General features: G+C 38.0%; 1 protein-coding gene across 12 annotated transcripts in view; it reads left to right on the forward strand.

Annotated features, from left to right (window-relative positions):
- Positions 1-1,517: 1,517 nt before the first annotated feature.
- The window catches only part of PICALM (phosphatidylinositol binding clathrin assembly protein), a 175,392-nt gene continuing 158,619 nt past the window's right edge, over positions 1,518-18,290 (forward strand). For 8 of the 12 annotated variants that reach the window (XM_077113354.1, XM_077113349.1, XM_077113353.1 and 5 more), the window contains exon 1: positions 1,519-2,144. In XM_077113354.1, coding sequence (XP_076969469.1) covers positions 2,015-2,144 — 130 coding nt within the window. In that variant the 5' untranslated portion in view covers positions 1,519-2,014. Of the gene's footprint in view, positions 2,145-18,290 lie in introns of all 12 variants that reach the window. The other 4 variants (XM_077113351.1, XM_077113355.1, XM_077113350.1 and 1 more) reach the window with 2 other exon arrangements.

Here is an 18,290-nt window from a genome sequence, read left to right on the forward strand (position 1 = left end):
CTTTGTTGACCTTGGATGGGGTTTTACTGGATTAGAGGCTCAGGCCAATCTGTAATTTTTCAGTGGAACCCATAGGAAGAATAACAACGATGAATGACAACATGCCTTGTGAATTGGGTAACTGCACTGCCTGATGGACATGAGGCAGGAACCTGGGCAGCAAACCATAGATGGATTGCAGATGCACAAAAGGAAATTATTACATTTTTTTGAATATAATTTGGAGCTGGCTTAACATAGATGAAGCATGCTGGTTTAAGAACTGTATGTTCTTGGCAAAAACATGATGATGTAGAATTTCACCAGACATAGTTAACAATAAGAGGGGGAGGGAAATGGGAGGAGACTACAAAAGTCCTGATATGATAAATAAAATGTTATATATCTATTAGCTTTGCATTTTTTGTGTCACCACTTTGAAGCACAGTAGTTTTGATATGGATGACAGATGGTGTACACAGATTTTCTGAGTATGTTAGCATTCCATTTGAAAGTAGCAAAAATACATATGACTATCATGGTAATAGCATTCAGAGATATTTAAACTTATTTTTAAACCTGGGTTCAAGTTAAGACCCTAATAAAATATTAGAAGGCTTTGTTAGTAGATCTAGATCACATAGAACAAATTCCTATATTCTAAAATGGCCGCAGGGCAAGTGTCAATGTCTTCTTTCCCTGAAACTTTGGCCTACCCAACATGAGAAGAGAGGCTAGAGGGAAGAAAGATTAAACTAGGGGAGATGTCAGGTAGTGATGTCTCAATTAATTGAATGGGACTTCTCCATGTACCACCCCTCACTTCCTTTTATGGTCTGGACCTTTAATCACCACAGCATTCAGCCTTGTAAGGTCAAGTTAATCACTACTGACATCATCCTACCACTTCCCTTTTCAAATTCCAGTAAAGCTATGTGTTTCCTGTACTATTTGACACCCTAGAGAACAAAAACTGGCCGGTTAGTAGCTAAATTTAGACTGGCAGCATCGTGTAGAGTTTTCAGAGATAAAAACAAATGACATTTCAAAGCCTCTCAAGGAAAGGGGGTTAAAAACTCTTCTAGGTTAGTAAGCAGGGAGAGCTTCACCAGTCCCACGGTAGGGAGAGGACTGCTAGCCGATTCAGAATATGGACCGATGGGAGCCTTTTTGTTTTCCTTAGGGCCAGAAGGCCAGCTTGGGGGCATCCCTAAATACATTCCTCCCTCTGTTGGGAAAGCACAGAGAGCCGGAGCCCTGACACTCTTTTCTCGGTGGAAGCTGTGCAGCCATCTGTTCCTCTTCTTTGTCAAGCCATTGGTTTCTACCACAGGGAGGAGAACGCCCTCAGGGTGGGGTGGGAGACTAGAGAAGTCGGCAGCACCTCGGCGCCCCGCCCCAATTTTCAGGGCTCGCGGTCTCTCCATCGCCCCGCCCCCCGTGACCCCTCCCCCCACCTTCTCGGGCCGGCCTCCAGCGACCTGTTGGCATGGAGAGTCACGTGACGCGGTCTGCCGCGCTGTCCTCCAGGTCCGGCCTCCTGTTGCGCCCGCCGGGCGGGTTCCATCACGTAACGCGCGGGCGCCGCCCCGCTCTTCCCTCGCCTAGCGAGGGAGGGCGGGCGTCGAGGAGGAAAGGGAAGGGAAAAGGGGCGGGAGAAGAGAGGAGGGGCGGTGCCCGAGTCACGTGTCCCGGGGGCAGCCCGGAAAGCTCCGAGGAGGAGCCTGGCGCCGCCATTTTCCTGCAGCTGCCTGTCCCTCTTGCTCTGCCCGACTCCAGCTGACCAGGGGAGGGGTGGGCTGAACTGAGGCGGGGGCTGGGGAGTGCCTGACCCCGTGCCGGATCCCGCGGGTGACGAGCCTGTTCTCTCTGGGCTGGGGGGCAGCGTGCGGCCCTGAGCCCCGCCCCAGGCCGGCAGGCAAGGAAGGAGCCGGTGGGGGTAGGGGGTGCGGTGGGGGGTGGGAGCCCTCCGGCGCTTGGGGGTCCCAGTCCCCGCCGGCTGCTGAGCGGGAGGGGTGGCGGAGGAGCCGCAGAGATGTCCGGCCAGAGCTTGACGGACCGAATCACCGCCGCCCAGCACAGTGTCACCGGCTCCGCCGTCTCCAAGACAGTATGCAAGGCCACGACCCACGAGATCATGGGGCCCAAAAAAAAGCACCTGGACTGTGAGTGAAGCCGACCGCGGACCCCTCACTTCCCCGCTCCCCCCCACCCCCGCGACCTTTTCCTCACATCTTTTCTTTCTCCTTTCACCTGCCTTTTCCCTTCCTGCGTCTTATCAGGCTCGGCGGGTCCTTTGCTCGTCGGAGCTGTGTTCTTTTTGCTTCCATCACACCTCCCTTTACGGCTTCCGTTCCTCCTGTTCCCTGTCTAAAAATCTTGACAAGCCACTCCCCTCCCGGTTCCTAGGAGACCCTCGCCTCCTCGCCGGGTGCGCCACCATACCCCATGACACCCGACGAACTTGTCTCCCCACCCAGCTTATTACCCCTGCCTCTTCTATCTAGTGTAACCGCTTTCTACCCGTCCATCCCACCCGTCCTGTGCTGCCTGGTTGCCCTCGCCCTGACTGTCTCCCCCCTCGCTCTCCTCACCGCCCCATTGTTTCCCCGTTAGCCTTCTTCGGGTTTCCGTAAACGCCCGGTTGTTTGGACCCGGATTCCTGTTAACTCCGCAGCCCTGAGATCTGTCTCCGTCCCTTTTCTAGCCTCTTCTTTCTCTTCACGGGTTTCTCTTCTCCCTTTCCTTACCCATTTGGTTTGCCTTTCTTTGCCTGTGTCGCTTGATTTCTTTCGTCTCATTTTAAATGTCATAGCCAATACCCGACCTTTATCTCAGATTACTTTCTCCGTGGAAGTGAAAGTAAAAAGACTGTTTGGTGTAGGGAAAGCTTTGTGGAAAGTTGGGATTTTTATTTGTCACTGGTAGACTTTAATAAAACTGTACTGTCCTTTTTTTTTTTTTTTGACTGGGATGAGTTGTGAATGTCACACTACCCCCACCCCCACCCCACTTTCTTTCTTTTTCTTTGTTTTTTTTTGTTTTCAAGCGGGGATATGGGAAAAAGGTTGACTGCTATTGGTATCGATTCCTAGAACTGTTAACCCTGGCGGTTTGAATTTAGAAGCTTGTGTGTGAAGCGTAGACTATTGGAATTCAAAGTAGATTAATAATCAAACTTAGTACAGATAACATCTCTTGACAAACGTTGGTAAACTGATCCTTTTATTTACCTTTTTTGCTCACGGTCAATGATAATGCTTGAGTTTGGACTTCCTTTACTTTATGTTGACAATGTTTGGGGGAATTAGCTTTTCTTGTACTACATAACATTACTCCATTCAGTATCTTAGACACAATTAATAGAGCTAGCTCCTCCCAACTTTTTCCAAACCTGGAAGCCACCTATAATATCCTCGTTTTTCTTTCCACTCCCTTACCTCAAGGGACAAAGCTTAGTGGATCACTCAAGCATTGACTCAAAGGAGCTTTGACGTGAAACTTTTCAGGGAAAAATAAGGAAATCGGCACAGTACAAAGTTTCCTTTATAAATGATCACTGGAATGCATTTCGCCTTTCATCCCTACATGAATGTTAGTTTGCTTTGCTGTTTAAAGCAAAAGTGAGCGTGTCCTGAAAGGGTATTCCCTGTCAGGAGTCCTGTTCTGACTTCTCGTTTGGACTTGGTCATGAGGTTTACGCTTTAAAATAATTGGGCAAAATGTGAATTTTTAAAAAGATGCTTAGCTTACGAAGTGCTGTTAGAACAAGTTATTGCTACAGACAATCCCATTATTCATTGATTTGTTCTTTCCCTATGGAAAAGTTGAAAAAAAAAATTACTGCTTGATTCTGATACCTGGATTTTGCCAGTTGCTTTTAACTATCAGTCGGATATTTAGAGAATGGCAGGATATATTTTATAAACAAATTCATTAGAATACACTGTGAAGCCGTAGATGACTTTTTGATTAACATTTTTGCATAAACACTCCTACTTACTTTCCTTCAAAAATTGATTATTTTATTGCAGAGAGAGTGTGTGTGTGTGTAGAAACTGCGAACTATTTCTGTGAACTATTTTCCTCCTCCCTCAGTTCAAAATTATGCAAAAATAGATACAGCTTTTAAAAAGCCCTCATAAAGACTTTTTGTCTTACTTCAAATAGCAATAGTTTTTTTTTTTTAACACATTGCCAAAAAAGGACTGAAAATAGATAAATTAAGCTAAGAAGGGTGGTGATAACATGCTTGTGTTTCTGTTGTAATAGCAGCTTCTGCAGATGCTGTCTGGGATTAGGTTTAGAGGATAACCTTGTTTTATGGTTTGTTTTTTTTTACTGTATCATTGCTGTCTTTACAAGTTCCTGACATCTTTAGAACTTGAATATTTCTGGTAATGCTCGATTTTTAAAAAGTTCATATTAAGTAAGGTGTTACTACTCTATTTCTTTTTAATGAAAGGTCTTAAAATACAGTGATACCATTTTCCCTGCACTCTTGTTTTAAAAAGCCCTTGCTCTCACTAGTGAAACAGATTTAAGTCTGACCTGTGAGTAGTTCAAATACCTTCCTGTCATACATACTTTAATAAGCTTTGAGAAAATTGAAAAGGCTTCCACAGGCAGTTGCTGGTCTTGACACTAAACTTCAGTGTAGAGAGTTATCATTTCAAGGAATTTTTATTTATAGAGGCTTAGTTCCATTGTACCTTTTAGTGTTGCCCAAAAGTAAAGCCTTCTTAGTTGAACCTCGTGAAAATGATTTTGGGTTTTAGATGTCAATATTTAAGGAAGGTATAGGGCTGCTGTTTTTCCTATAGGCCCGTAGAGTGGAAGAGGTTTTTGTGCTTTTCCTTCTCAAGATTAAGCACCCTTTTCCACATGAAGAAGTGATTATCATAGTCCATGAATTATGACTTAATTCTTTTATATATTTCTTTAAGAAGGAGCTTCTGTTTTGCTTATAGGTGTTTGTGGATGATACTGCTAATCAGTGTCCCTAGTGTGAAGAGTTGTGAAACTTTAAACGTGTTTGTACAAATGAACATGATAATGCATTTAACATAAAGTCTCTAATAGCTCCATTTGAAGAAGAGGATAAAGAATGCTTAGAGCATCCATAATAAATTGATATATAGACAAAACAATTTTTTAACACAATTTTTCAACTTATAAATTCTTTATTTACAAAACATTCGTAACTGATTTGACAACCTGGCTTATTTCTGCTGCCTTTTTTTGATATGAATACCTAATTTTAATTTTTTCTATACTTGTTTAATTTACATTTCTTGAGCATTTAAATTGACATGTTTTGTTGAAACATAATATTTATGATAATGGCTACAATGACTTCTTTTTTTTTCTTTGTATGCTGTATGGCAGGGGTCACATTTCATTCTTTTTCTATGTGAGTATCCCCTTATTGCAGCACCATTTGTTGAATTTTGTTTGTTTGGGAAGTGCATGGGCCAGGAATCGAACCTGGCAGGTGAGAATTCTACCACTAAACTACCCTCTCACCCCCTGATTTCATTTCTAGAAATACTTCATTTCAACCACCGTCTTCCTTACATGCTCTGAAACAAAAATCAAGATCAGTTGCTTATTAGGCATTTATTATGAGCATATCTCTATGTATGTACATATCTGTACAGCCTGGGTATTTGTGTGGCTTTACGCCCAGTCTAATTTTAATTATGGCCACTTTTTTTTTTTTTCTTGAGAATTTAGAAATGTTTTGAATATACAAAATGTGGAATTTGTATTTGGGTTAGTGGTTTGTATAATTGTTGAAAAATATGTAAAAATGTTTTAAACAATTTCTGAATTTACTACCCTTTTAAACAAATAACATCGATTAATGAAATCTTAGGGGTGCTTAATTTGCATCTTGTCAAGAAGGTATCTGGTAATTGGGATCTGATTTGCAGTGAGGAAAACATTCAGTGAAGGATTTGTTCAAGATTTCTCTTATTTAGAAATAAAGTAACTGAGATTTCCAAAAGGATCTTGCTTTAAAGAAACAATTATTTTGTAGTTGAACTGTGGACTCACTGTTCCTTCCAGTAAGAATTAACCATGTGATTTATATTTTTACTCTTCTCTATTTGGCCTATTCTGTTTCTTAATAGTTAGTCTTTTTTTTTGAGAAAAAACACAACAACATACAAACATGAATATTCTTACCATATGATCATTCCATTCTTAGTATTAATCTTTAATAGTTTTGAAATACAGAAAATGGTATTGGAATAATCAAAGTGGGAGCAATAGTAAGATTTGACTACGTATGTCAAAAGTTGGAGGCATTTGGTAGCGCTACATGTGTTTTTTTCCCCCTTGGTATATATCTAGGTATGTTTCTCAATAGTATGTATTTTAAAAAAAGGAACTCTAAAGAAAATGTGGCATTCAGCCATTTTGGTAGCCAACTTATAATTGGTAAATGAATTCTGAAATATCTTTGTAAATAGGGCTTCACTAATGGACTTATTATTTTAACTACATAATAGTATACTTTAGGCATCTATTTTAAATCTTATAAACAATGCTTTTTGTTTATTACATATTTTATATATATGAATACTTTTTAACAGGTATCTTTGAATTTAATTTAGACTGGGAGGTGAGAAGCAAAACGCTTTATGAAGTCACTTAGATTTACTGGCTTTTTTCTCATTTGATTTGGGAAGCATTCAGAATTACATTAATTTAAATAAAATCATTTTTTGAACCTGATTATCATTTAGAATATTTAATGTGAAAGTTCACCATAATGCATAGAAAGTAGCTTCTTTTTTTTTTTGTACCAAATTGCTTAGTTTCATTATTTCTCACTTAAGCTCAAAGATGTTAGAAAAATAAACTTAAACTTCTTGGCAAGAGGTTAGAGCCCTACCAAGAAGAAGTAGGGTTAGACTTTCAAATAAAGGTTTAGTATTAGTTTTTCCTGTTCTTTTGGTGGCTAACGTGGTATTTCCGTTACTTTGTATGTTGTCTCAGTATGTTCCCAGTTATACCAATTGAAATTCTGGATTTGACCTTTTAGGACTTTTTATGTTCCTTGTGTATACAGTTCTCTTGGAGAATTGTTCCTGGGCTGTTAGATTTGGCTAATGATATTCTTTTAAAAGGGAATTTTGATGAGCCTAAATCTTTATGTTAAAAATTGTGTTTAGAATTGTGATTTTTCCAGATTACCAGGCTATTAAGGATTTCTCAAGTTTATATATTAGTATGTAGGTAACAGTACTTACAAGTATACATGCTCTTTATATTTATTCCTAGATTGATTTTATATTTATTTAACAAATATTTTATTCTTATTTTCTGTAGGGACTGTACTAAGCACCTTACATTTATTAACTTCGTTATTCCTTTTAACAACTATGAGGAAGATTCTATTATTGATTCCATTTTACTGACAAGAAAAATAGAGCACTGAGAAGTTCGGTTATTTGCCCAGTGTCTTGCACACACAGCAGAGAAGAGGGGAACTAAAATATGAATCAGGGTCTATGCTTTCATCTCAGCATGACTTTTTACATAAATTCTTTTCTATTCCAGAAAATGAATAAACCATCTTCACTTATATATGGTATTGGTTCTTAAAGTATGGTCTGAGAACTCCTGGGAATTCCCAAGACACTTTCAGGGGAGTTTGCTAGGTCAAAACTGTATTCATATACTAAGGCATTATTTGCTTTTTTCGTTCTCATTACTTCGTGAGTGTACAGTGGAGTTTTCCAGAGGTGTGTAATGGGTCATTCTGTAGCACACTGAATGAATAGCAGGTATGAGAATCCAGCTGTTTTTTTACTAAGCCAGATAGTAGAGATTTGCAAAAATATAAAACAATGCCACTCTTCTAAACTTCTGTTTTAGAAAATATTGTTTTATTTAATAATAATGCCAACATATAATGGGTTTATTATTTTCAAGTGAATTAATAACTATTTAAAATTTGTCAGTTTTAATTTCTAACACAGTAAATATTGATAGAGAAAACCCATATAATCACAAGTTCTTTGGTGTCCTCAATTTTAAGGGTGTAAAGGTTCTGAGACTAAAAAGTACAACAGATAGACCAGGCCATGATTAGATATTTGTGACCAGTGCTCAGCTGCTCAACATTCTGATACTGAATTCTATGCTAGTAGATTGGCAACAATTTATATTCTGTAGTTTATCTGAAGACTAAATGAAAGTTTTTTTCAGTCATTTATTTATCTTGTACTTATTTATAATTCTGCATTTTTACCAGGAAAGATTAAAAGTGTTTGATCAGTAAAATAACATGCAAAAGGAACCTTGATTCCTTTTTTTAACATACTGTGATATTGTAATCTAATCCATCTGTTTTAGTTTTCTTAGCAGCTCAAGAAATATGATATGGATTGGGCTTAAAAAATGGGAATTTACTAGCTCACAATTCTGAGGCTTGGGAAATGTCTAAATCAAAGAAAGTGTCATCCTGGCAATGCTTTCTCCCCAAAGACTGTGTGGTGGACTGGGGATCCTTGGTCTTTAGCTGTTCTCTCACATGGCAATGCACATGGCGACCTCTCCTGGCCTCTTAGTTCTCTTTCAGGTTCCCTTTAATTTCAGCTTCTGGCTGCTCCTTGTGGCTTTCTCTCTTCCTCCCTGTCTGAATTTCATTCCACTTATAAAGGATTCTAGTAATAGGATTAAGACCTCTCCTGATTGGACTGGGGGGCCACACCTTAATTGAAGAAACCTCATCAAAACCTCCCTAATCCACAGGAATGGATGAGATTTAAGAACATGTTTTTCTGGAAGTACATATGACTCTAAAACCAACACACTATTTCCTCTAGATGAGAGATTGACACTTTTATTTTAACTATAGCAGAAATAACTTTGCCTTTGTTACATGGGGGACAAGAAGGAGAGTATTGGGCAAGGAAAGAGGACAAGTTGTAATTTTAGTAATGGTCCCCACATGGCTATGTGCAGTTATTCTGGGGTGGACTTGACTGTGGGGAGGAAGGGTGTCTTTTCTACGTTAGTTTATGGGAGGTTCAGATTGATTATAAACTGAACCAAGCTAGAGTTTTTATTTGGTCTTGAGTGAGCTTAGCGATAATAGGAACAAAATTAGAATATAAATTTTAGATATATTTTAGGGGAGAAGGGTACTCGATTAGAGGGGAGCTATATTTAAGAGATCCTTTAAGATATCAAAGTAGTTTTGAATTTTGATTTGGTGGGTTATAATGACCCAGCCATTGGAGAACTTTAAGCAAGAGATGGAGTATGATCTTTCAATATTATCATATCGTTGAGTAGATTGGAAGGAATCTTCAATGGGAGCAAAAAGAGTCTTAGCAGTAATATCTAACATTGTTACTCAAGGACTTTGTGTAATCCTTCATGCCTTGGGACTTGATCCATTTGCCCTCAGTTTTGTTTTCTTTCTTTTTATTTATTTATTTATTTGTCCAAGAGACTCCCTTTCAGCCAGGCAAGTTGGGTATCAGCTGTTTGAAAATAAGTTGCTGACAGCAAATTATTAGCCTTTCCACATACTGTTCCTTGGACACAAAATGTCTTCCTCATCATTCAATCAAATAGATCCCTTCCTATTGGTTTCTTTAACAATTGACATTCAAAGTAGCCTCTTTTATAAAAACATTACAGAAATCGCCCTGTAGACCCATCATCACAACATTGTTATCATCATCTAAAGTGTATAATTTTGTTAAACTGTAGTTACTCTCATGCATTTATATATATATATATATATATATATATATATATGTATTTTGGGTTCCTGTGTGTTTTCTCTGTAGAATAGAAGCTGTTCTTTTCTGTACTGTTCTGTATTTCCTCCTAGAGTATCTAGTCAGAGACCCCGTGTGTGCTCAGTAAATATTGAATGGTTATGTATATAATCTCCCTGAAAAACTCAGACTATTCTATGAACACTTTATTGGCACAGCATAGAGATCTATTCAGGAGACATTTAATACTTTTTTTATGGTAATTATCTTCATTGTAGTGTATGGTAGGTACCTGTTTATAAATTTATAAAGTTAATCAGTTGCAGCGATAAAACATTTAAAAACATGCTGTGTTTCATGGAATCTCTGAAGATATTCAGAGGGTTAATTTTGTTTATATAGTAGGTGTTTTTTTTCCAAAACATTGTTACCAGCAAAAAAAAAAAAATTTTTTTTTTGGTTGTAGCTGTTCTATTTGAACACGATATTAAAATGAACATTTTTGTTTGTTGACTTGGCCTTTGTGGTGTTTTGAAGCTGTGTATATCCCAGAAAAACATGTTCTTAAATCCGATCCATTCCTTTGAGTGTGTACGATTGTGAATAGGACCTTTTGATAAGGTTACTTCACTAAAGAGATCCTTTAGAACCCACCTCAATCCGGATGATTATTAATTCAATTACTGGGGTCCTCTATAAATGGAATAAAATTCAGACAGACTGAGAAAAAACCACAGGAAGCCAGAGACTGGACATTGATGGAAACTGGAGGAGAAGGAAGAGACCAGGAGATGTTGCCATGTGCCTTTTCATGTGAAGAGGAGCCAAGGATTTTTGGCAGCCAGCCCCAGAATGTCACAGCCTTTGGGGAGAAAGCATCGCCTTGATGATGCCTTGATTTGGACTTTCTTTTAGCCTCAAAATTGTTGGCTAATAAATTCCCATTGGTTAAGGCAACCCATTTCATAGTATTTGCTTGAGCAGTCTAGGAAACTAAAACAGATTTTGGTACCAGAAATGTGATGGTGCTATTGCAGATATCAAATAAGAAAACAGATTTGGAGTTGGGTAATGGGTAGTGGTTCAAAGAGTTGTGAGATGCTTGATAGAAAAGGCCTAGAGTGCTTTGAAGAGACTGTTGGTAGAAATATGAGTGCTAAAGGTACTTCTGACAAGGGCTTTGAAGAAAATGACCAATGTGTTACTGAAAACTGGAAAAGAGTTGAACCTTGGTTTGGAGTAGCAAGATAACTTGGAAAAATTGAGTTCTGATTTCAGATGGAAGGCAAAAGTTGAAAGTGATGTACTTGGATATTTAGCTGAGGAGATTTCTAAGCTAAGTGTGCATAGTGCAGCCTGGTTTCTCCTTGCAGCTTACAGGAAAATGCAAGAAGAAAAGGATAGACTGAGAACTGAACTCTTGGGCATAAAGAAATTGATGGTTTGGGAAAATTCTGAGTTTCCAGAAAGCATGTCCCCAAAGAATAGTGCACCAGTGATGGTTTATTTGAACCTGGAGCCAGCCAGTAATTTCCATGCAAGTCAGAATTGGAGATGCAGTTATCTTGGAGGAATACTGTCCGATGGTTTGGACCTCTGTGAGCTACAGACAAGGCCAACAAGTTTTTTGCATGATTTTTATGAATGGAACTAGTGTAGATTGGAATGAAAGGAACAGAGAAGGGACAAATTGAAGGAGGAATCACTTCAAGGGCAGAACCATGGAAATTGAGGTCTGGAGGGAAGACATCTTCTTCGGCCAAGATCAGGCCTGCCCACGTGTATGGAAAGGGTGAGTCTGCCCCAGAGTTTAGAGAGGGTGCCCCTACACTTAGAGAAGCCCCATTGTATGGAATGAGTGCCGCCACCTCTGTGTTTGGAGAGGGTGAGCCTGTGTCCCAAGCAGAGAACCTGGCTGCCATCCTGATATTTGGGGGGAGCATGGCTGCTAAGCAGGTGCTTGGGAGAGGTGGGGCTGTCACTCCATTGTGCCTGGACAAAAGAAACATTGTTCTATAGATAGCTCTCAGAGTTTGAAATCTAATGGAGTATACCCTGCTGGGTTTCAGAATTGTTTGGGACCCATGATCCCGGTTTTCCTTCTAATTGCTCCCTATAAGAATGGGAATGTTTATCCTATGTCTGTTCCTTTATTGATTCTGAAAGGACTTAAAGTTTTGGGATATTATCATGGAATGAATGTATTCTGCATATAGAAAGAACATATTTTTGGGGGGTCCAGAGAGTGAGGTGTGGTGGTTTGAAACTGTATGTACCCCAGAAGAACATGTTCTTAAATCTAATCCATTCCTGTGGGTGTGAGCCATTGTAAATGGGACCTTTGATGAAGTTACTTCAGTTAAGACAGTGTGCCAGTTTGAAAGGATTTATGTACCCTAAACCATGTTTTTAATCCTAATCCCATTTTGTGGAGGCAGCCTGTTAATCCCCACTTAGCACTTTAGGTTGGAGACTTGATTAGTTTAACTCCACGGAGTTGTGGCTTGCCCACTTGTGGGTATTAACCTTGGATTGGAGGGATATGTGATTCCACCTGTTCTAGGTGTGTCTTGATTAGTTTACTGGAATCCTTTGAAAGAGGGAGTATTTTGGAGAAAGCTTCAGAATGACGAGAGCCAGAGCCCATGCAACCAGAGACCTTTGGAGAGGAAGGAATATGCCCCCGGGAGAGCTTCATGAAATGAAAAGCCTGGAGAGAAAGCTTTCAGACATCATCATGTTTGCCATACTCCTTTCCAGTAGAGAACTTCATTGGCCTTTCTTGAGTGAAGGTAACCTCTTGTTGGTGCCTTAATTTGGACATTTTTATAGACTTGCTTCAATTGGGACATTTTCTCAGCCTTATAACTGTAAACTAGAAACTTGTTAAATTCCCTGTTTTTTAAGAAGCCATTCCATTTATGGTATATTGCATTCTGGCAGCTAGCAAACTAGAACAGACAGGATGGCCCTCTTCAATCAGGATGGGTCTTAAAACTATTACTGGAGTCCTTTATAAATGGAGTTAAATTCAGACAGAAAAACCCACAGGAAGTAAGAGGGTGGGTGTCAGCGAACCCTGAAGAGAAGAGAGGGACTAGGAGCTTTTGCCATGTGACCTGCCATGTGACTGAGGAGCCAAGAATTTCCAGCATCTAGCGCCAGAATGTCACAGTCTTTGGATAGAAAGCATCAGATTCATGATGCCTTGATTTGGACTTTGTTTTAGCCTCAAATTGTTAGCTAATAAATTTCCATTGTTTAAGCCAACCCATTTCATGAGCAGCCTAGGAAACTAAAACAGTCTTGAAAGCTAGAAATGTAATTTGAAAATTAAACAGGGAATCAGAAATAATTTGAAATATTTATCAGAGCTTCTACTTTGCACAGCTCCAGGAGGTGCCAGTCATATTATAGTCTATTTAAGTGGTGCCTCCTAGAGCATATATATATGGTAGACTCGTTTTAGATGTTAAGGGTAAAGGGCACTTACTAGATAATGCCAAATGCAAAAGAAAATAAATGACTGTTGAAATAGGAGACAAGGGTTGGGATGGTAATGGTGATGGTCCTATAGGATCCCTAAATCTAGATCATCAGTTGATTCCATGGGCCAGTGGGAATTGCTGACAGCTTCCTCTAACATGGAATTCCAGCAGTGATTTTAGGAATGCTGGTATTTATAGCCATAAACTTGTTATTTAAAAGCATCCTTAGGGGCCCCAGTTTTACTCAGAGGGCATTTTTTCCACATTGTAGTTGAGGAAACTGACATGCTTTCCAAACTTCTTCACTCATTAAAGATTAAAGTGACTTCACAAGATATACTGATGTCTTTAATTGCTATGGAAAATTACATGTTTCTGCTGTTAGGTGTCCTCAGACCATAAATGCTGAGAAAATAAGGGTTCTGGTGTGTGTATATGTATTTAAAATTTTATGTGCCGATAATAGAGTTAGTTATCTTGTGGATGCTTAAGAATTACAACTGTACCATATTTTAAATATTTCTCAATATGAAAATCTCAATGAAATTCAAGTATATGTAAAAAAAGTATTCACATTGGAGAGGATTGACAAGCCTTTTGATGTATTACATTTGTTTGCAGAAATTTGATTCATGTACAGTATTGAATAATTTGAAATATTCACAGTTAAGTAACTGAAATTAATTTAAAATGGATTATGTGGCAAGGCAAATTTTTTTTTTGCAATTAAAAAAATGAAATGATTCATATAACATGAAATTCCACCCCTTTAAAGTGTACAGTTCAGTAGGGTTTAGTATATTCATAATTTTTCACCTGTTACCACTGTCTAATTCTAGCACATTTCCTTCACCCCAAAAAGGAGTCCTGTACCTGTTAGAAGTCACTCCCAAATCTTTCCTCCCCCCAGACCTAACAACCACTAATCTAACATTCTGTTTTATTGATTTGCATATTCTGTGCATTTCATCTAAACAGAATCATACAATATGTGATCTGGCTTCTTTCACGTTCAGACATGTTACAGCATGTCAGTACTTCATTCCTTTTTATGGCCGAATAATATTTCATTGTATGGATGTACTAGATTTTCTTTATACATTCATTAGATGTTGCATAGTTGGGCTGTTTCCACTTTATAGCTATTATGAATAACACTGCTATGAACATTTGTTTACAAGTTTTGTGTGAACATGTGTTTTGAATTCTTTGGCGTATATACCTAAGGGTAAACTTGCTGGATCATATGATAATTTTATGTTTTACTTTTTGGGGAGCTGCCAGACTGACTGCTTTCCACAGTGGCTGTTCAGTTTTACATTCTTACCAGCAATGTGTGATACTAGAATATCCTATTTCTCCACATCCTTGCCAGCACTTGATATATGTATTTTTAATTATTGCATTCTAGTGGATTTGAAGTGGTATCTCACTGTGATTTTCATGTATATTTCCCTAATAACAAACGGTATTGAACATCTTCTTATGAGCTTATTAACCATTTGTATATGTTTGCAAAAATAGCTGTCTAGATCCTTTGCCCATTTTTCACTGGATTATGTGTTCTGGACGCTAGAGGAGTTATTTATATAATCTGGGTGCTAGACTCTTATTAGAAGTATGATTTGCAAATACTTTTTCCCATTCTACGTATTGCCTTACCACTTTCTTGCTAGTGTCCTTTCAGTGCACCAAAGTTTTAGTTTTCATGAAGATCCAGTTTTTCTGTTGTTTTTTTTGTTGGCTTATGCTTTTTGTGTAAAGTCTAGGAATCCATTAGAAATTTAAATACAAACAGTCTTTAGTATCTGGTGATGGTTGGTACGATAAAAAAAGGTTTGATAAACCAACTAAAGTCAGTAAGATTGTTGGAGGAATATTTGATTTATGTAATTTAACTGTCGACGTCTATGTGTCTGCGTAAGACACATTATCAGTCATTCTTTCCTGTTTTTCAGGCTGGATTCTGAAGATCTCCACCAAACAAGACTGTTAGGTAGTCTTATGGAAATTAGCATACTCATTTATTTAGTAATTACATACTGAGTGTCTAACAAGTTCCTGTATTGAAATTATTGAAAAATCTAAATGTGAAATTGTTGATCATGTCCTCAGTCTAGGGATGATGACAGATATGGATAGCTATATTATAGGGCAATATGAGATAAGTACAGATCAAATGCCATTGAAATTCAGAGGAAAGAGGTAGTGCTTTTGATTAGGGGAAGGACTGGACCTTAAATGATAAATAGGAGCAGAAAACATTTCAAGTAGAGAAAAGAGTATGAGCAAGCATTTTATAGGCTTGAAAGGTTGGAATTGTCTTTGGTGAAGTAGGGAACTGTTTGACTATAGAGTGTAAATAGATTGTTTGAGGGCTGAGAAAAAAACAAGTATGCAATGAGAAATATTATTTGAACAATTGACTGAGACTAGATTGTATATCTTATTGCCAGCTAGCTTTTGGCTTCTGTAGGTAATGTTGGACCTAAGTAGTTAGAACTGATTTTTCAAAATTGCATTTGATTTTCAGCCACCAGTGTTAAAATAGTGAAAGCAAGGAGTTTTGCTGATCTTGAAGCTGAGTATGAGATTTTGCTTCAAGCGTTTTATTTTAACTTGATTATTATAGACTGTATTAAAGGCGGCAATAACTGGTTTTGAGGAATTCTGAGTTTCTAGATTACCAGGAATCACTGAAAAATTCTTCTAAACAGAAGTATATAGAGGTTTTATAAAAATTTAAGGAAACTTTTTAGTCTTGAAGATTTTATTATATAAAATCTGATAAAAAATCAGTTGTTATGACTAATGTGCATAATAGAGGTAATAGTTTAAGATTTACTGAATGCTTTCTGTTGTGAGCAGTTGACAGAACAGGAATATGGGGAGCTGGTGCCAATTCCATATAACATTAGGAAAATTCCTTACCTAAAATTGCTTGTGGTTTAAATTTCCTCCTTGCTCTCTTATTCTGTGCAACTATATTTGAGCTCCTTAAGCTTTTTTTTTGTTCTTGGCTTGGTGCTTTGGAAACTTAAGATCAGGGACAGTTTTTCCATGAGCATTTGATTCATTTTCCATCAGAGTATTCTGTTCCACCTTCCAATACATTATCATTACAAAATACAATTTAAACTTGCATATCTTACTGTTGTTGGAAAGGAAGGAGGGGTGGTATTGTTTTATGTGATTCTGTTTAACGAGGAGATGGCCAAGAAAAAATGGGAATTTTCTTCTACCTTTATTAAATATGAAGATATAAACATGTAAAATAAGTTAAAATATAAAAATACTTGATAATAAAAAGCTTCCTACCAGCCTTTCCAACTATGTCTCATATGCTTTTCTGAAAATTTCACTCCTGTCATCCAAGTTTTTTATTGTATACCCACATCTGTGCTATCCTGTCTTTGTATTTTTGGTGGTTTATTTATTTTTTTTATGCTGTATGGTGGGGTCACATTTCATTCTTTTTCCATTTAGGTATTCCGTTATTGCAGCAAGTAGTTGATTTTTGCTCATATTTTCTTGAATATCCATACTACCTTATCCTTGTAATCTGAATCATCCTTCATATATTCCTGTACCACTCAAATCTAAAATATTTATTGAATAAATGATATAACACTGATTATGCAATTTTGTGTTATGAGAGAGATGTACAGTGTACAATGAAAGCACATAAAAGAGCTCCTAATTTAGCTCCTAAGGAAGTGTATTTAAGCTGAGACCTGAAGATGATAGGAGTTAGCTGGGTGAAGAGGAGGAGAAGATTATTATACTCATGGTGATATGGAGACTAGAAAGAATGAAGACAGGAAGGAGCTTGAAACTGAAAAGTCCAGGAAGAAGTGTGAGATAGTGAGTGGCTGGAGAGGTTTGTAGGTGCTAGAGCTGCAGGTCATGTTAAGGCATTTGGGCCTCATTCTAAGAGAGTTGTAAATTTAATTGGGGAAGTGGCATAAAATAGCATTTTAGAGCAATTACGCTATACAATGGAGAATAATTGGAGAGAGCAAGGATGGATAAGAGGTGGTCTGATTAGGGAGCTGTCGTGGTCAGAGATAGCAGTGCCCATGGAGATGAAGATGGGCACCAACTTATTGTTGTTCCCAACTTCTGCTTGTCTTTTGCTCTCAGGAATTCTTGGGTGTTTTCCTTGACCTGAAGAATCTATAAATTTAATCAGGGGAATAAAGCTTATTGCCCACCTTAGGCTGAAAAATGTTTACCTTCTTTTCATGTTTGCTCCATTCAGGCATGTAGGTTTGGGTTGGATGCCCTTATTTGATGAGGGAAGACAGAACTCACACCTACCACTACAGTTGCTTGATGAGCCATACCTTGCAAGCCATGGGTAACCTTGTAATCTAATTGCACTTCCATCCCTCTGAAGAAGTCTTGTCTTTTTCTCTTCTCTTTTCTTTCCTAGCTTTCATAGCATCCTTTGTATGTTTCTCTCTCTTGAAAACAGGGACTCTATTTTATTCATTTGGTATCCCCAGTGCCCAGAATATAATGTCTAGTGCATGACAGCATCTTAGTAAATATTTAATAAATCTTTGATGAAGCAGTGAACTTGTATTGGGCTGGTGAATGAACTGTTTAGTCAGCAGGTTTTTTGTTTTTGTTTTTTAATTGCTTTGTTTTTAAACACGGGTTTGTTCTTGAATAATGTAACCCTTATATTGAAAATATCATATATGCTCTTGGTCTTTAGTTAGTTCATCAATTAACTCATAATGTTTGTGCCAGTATTATGAATTTGCTACCTTAAAAAGAAGGGAGGGGGATGGTCCTTTCCTATGGCTACAGACTAAAAGATATATATTGGCTTATTGTGTTTCTTGTCTGTCATAATGGGGATCAGTTAAGGATGTATAATGGAGCAACAGCATATGCTTTACCACAGTAACATCATCTTAAAATTATTTTGGTTAAGTGGTTAATTTGTGGATGATTATCTCAAATCTTATTTTTCTCCCTTGTGTTAATTTAATAGAACTATGGGACTTAACGATTTATTGTTGTTGCAGCAGTTGTTGCAGTTTTCTTCTTGGAAGGACTGTTG

This window comes from Tamandua tetradactyla, chromosome 8 (assembly GCF_023851605.1).
Source record: "Tamandua tetradactyla isolate mTamTet1 chromosome 8, mTamTet1.pri, whole genome shotgun sequence".
Lineage (NCBI taxonomy): Eukaryota > Metazoa > Chordata > Mammalia > Pilosa > Myrmecophagidae > Tamandua > Tamandua tetradactyla.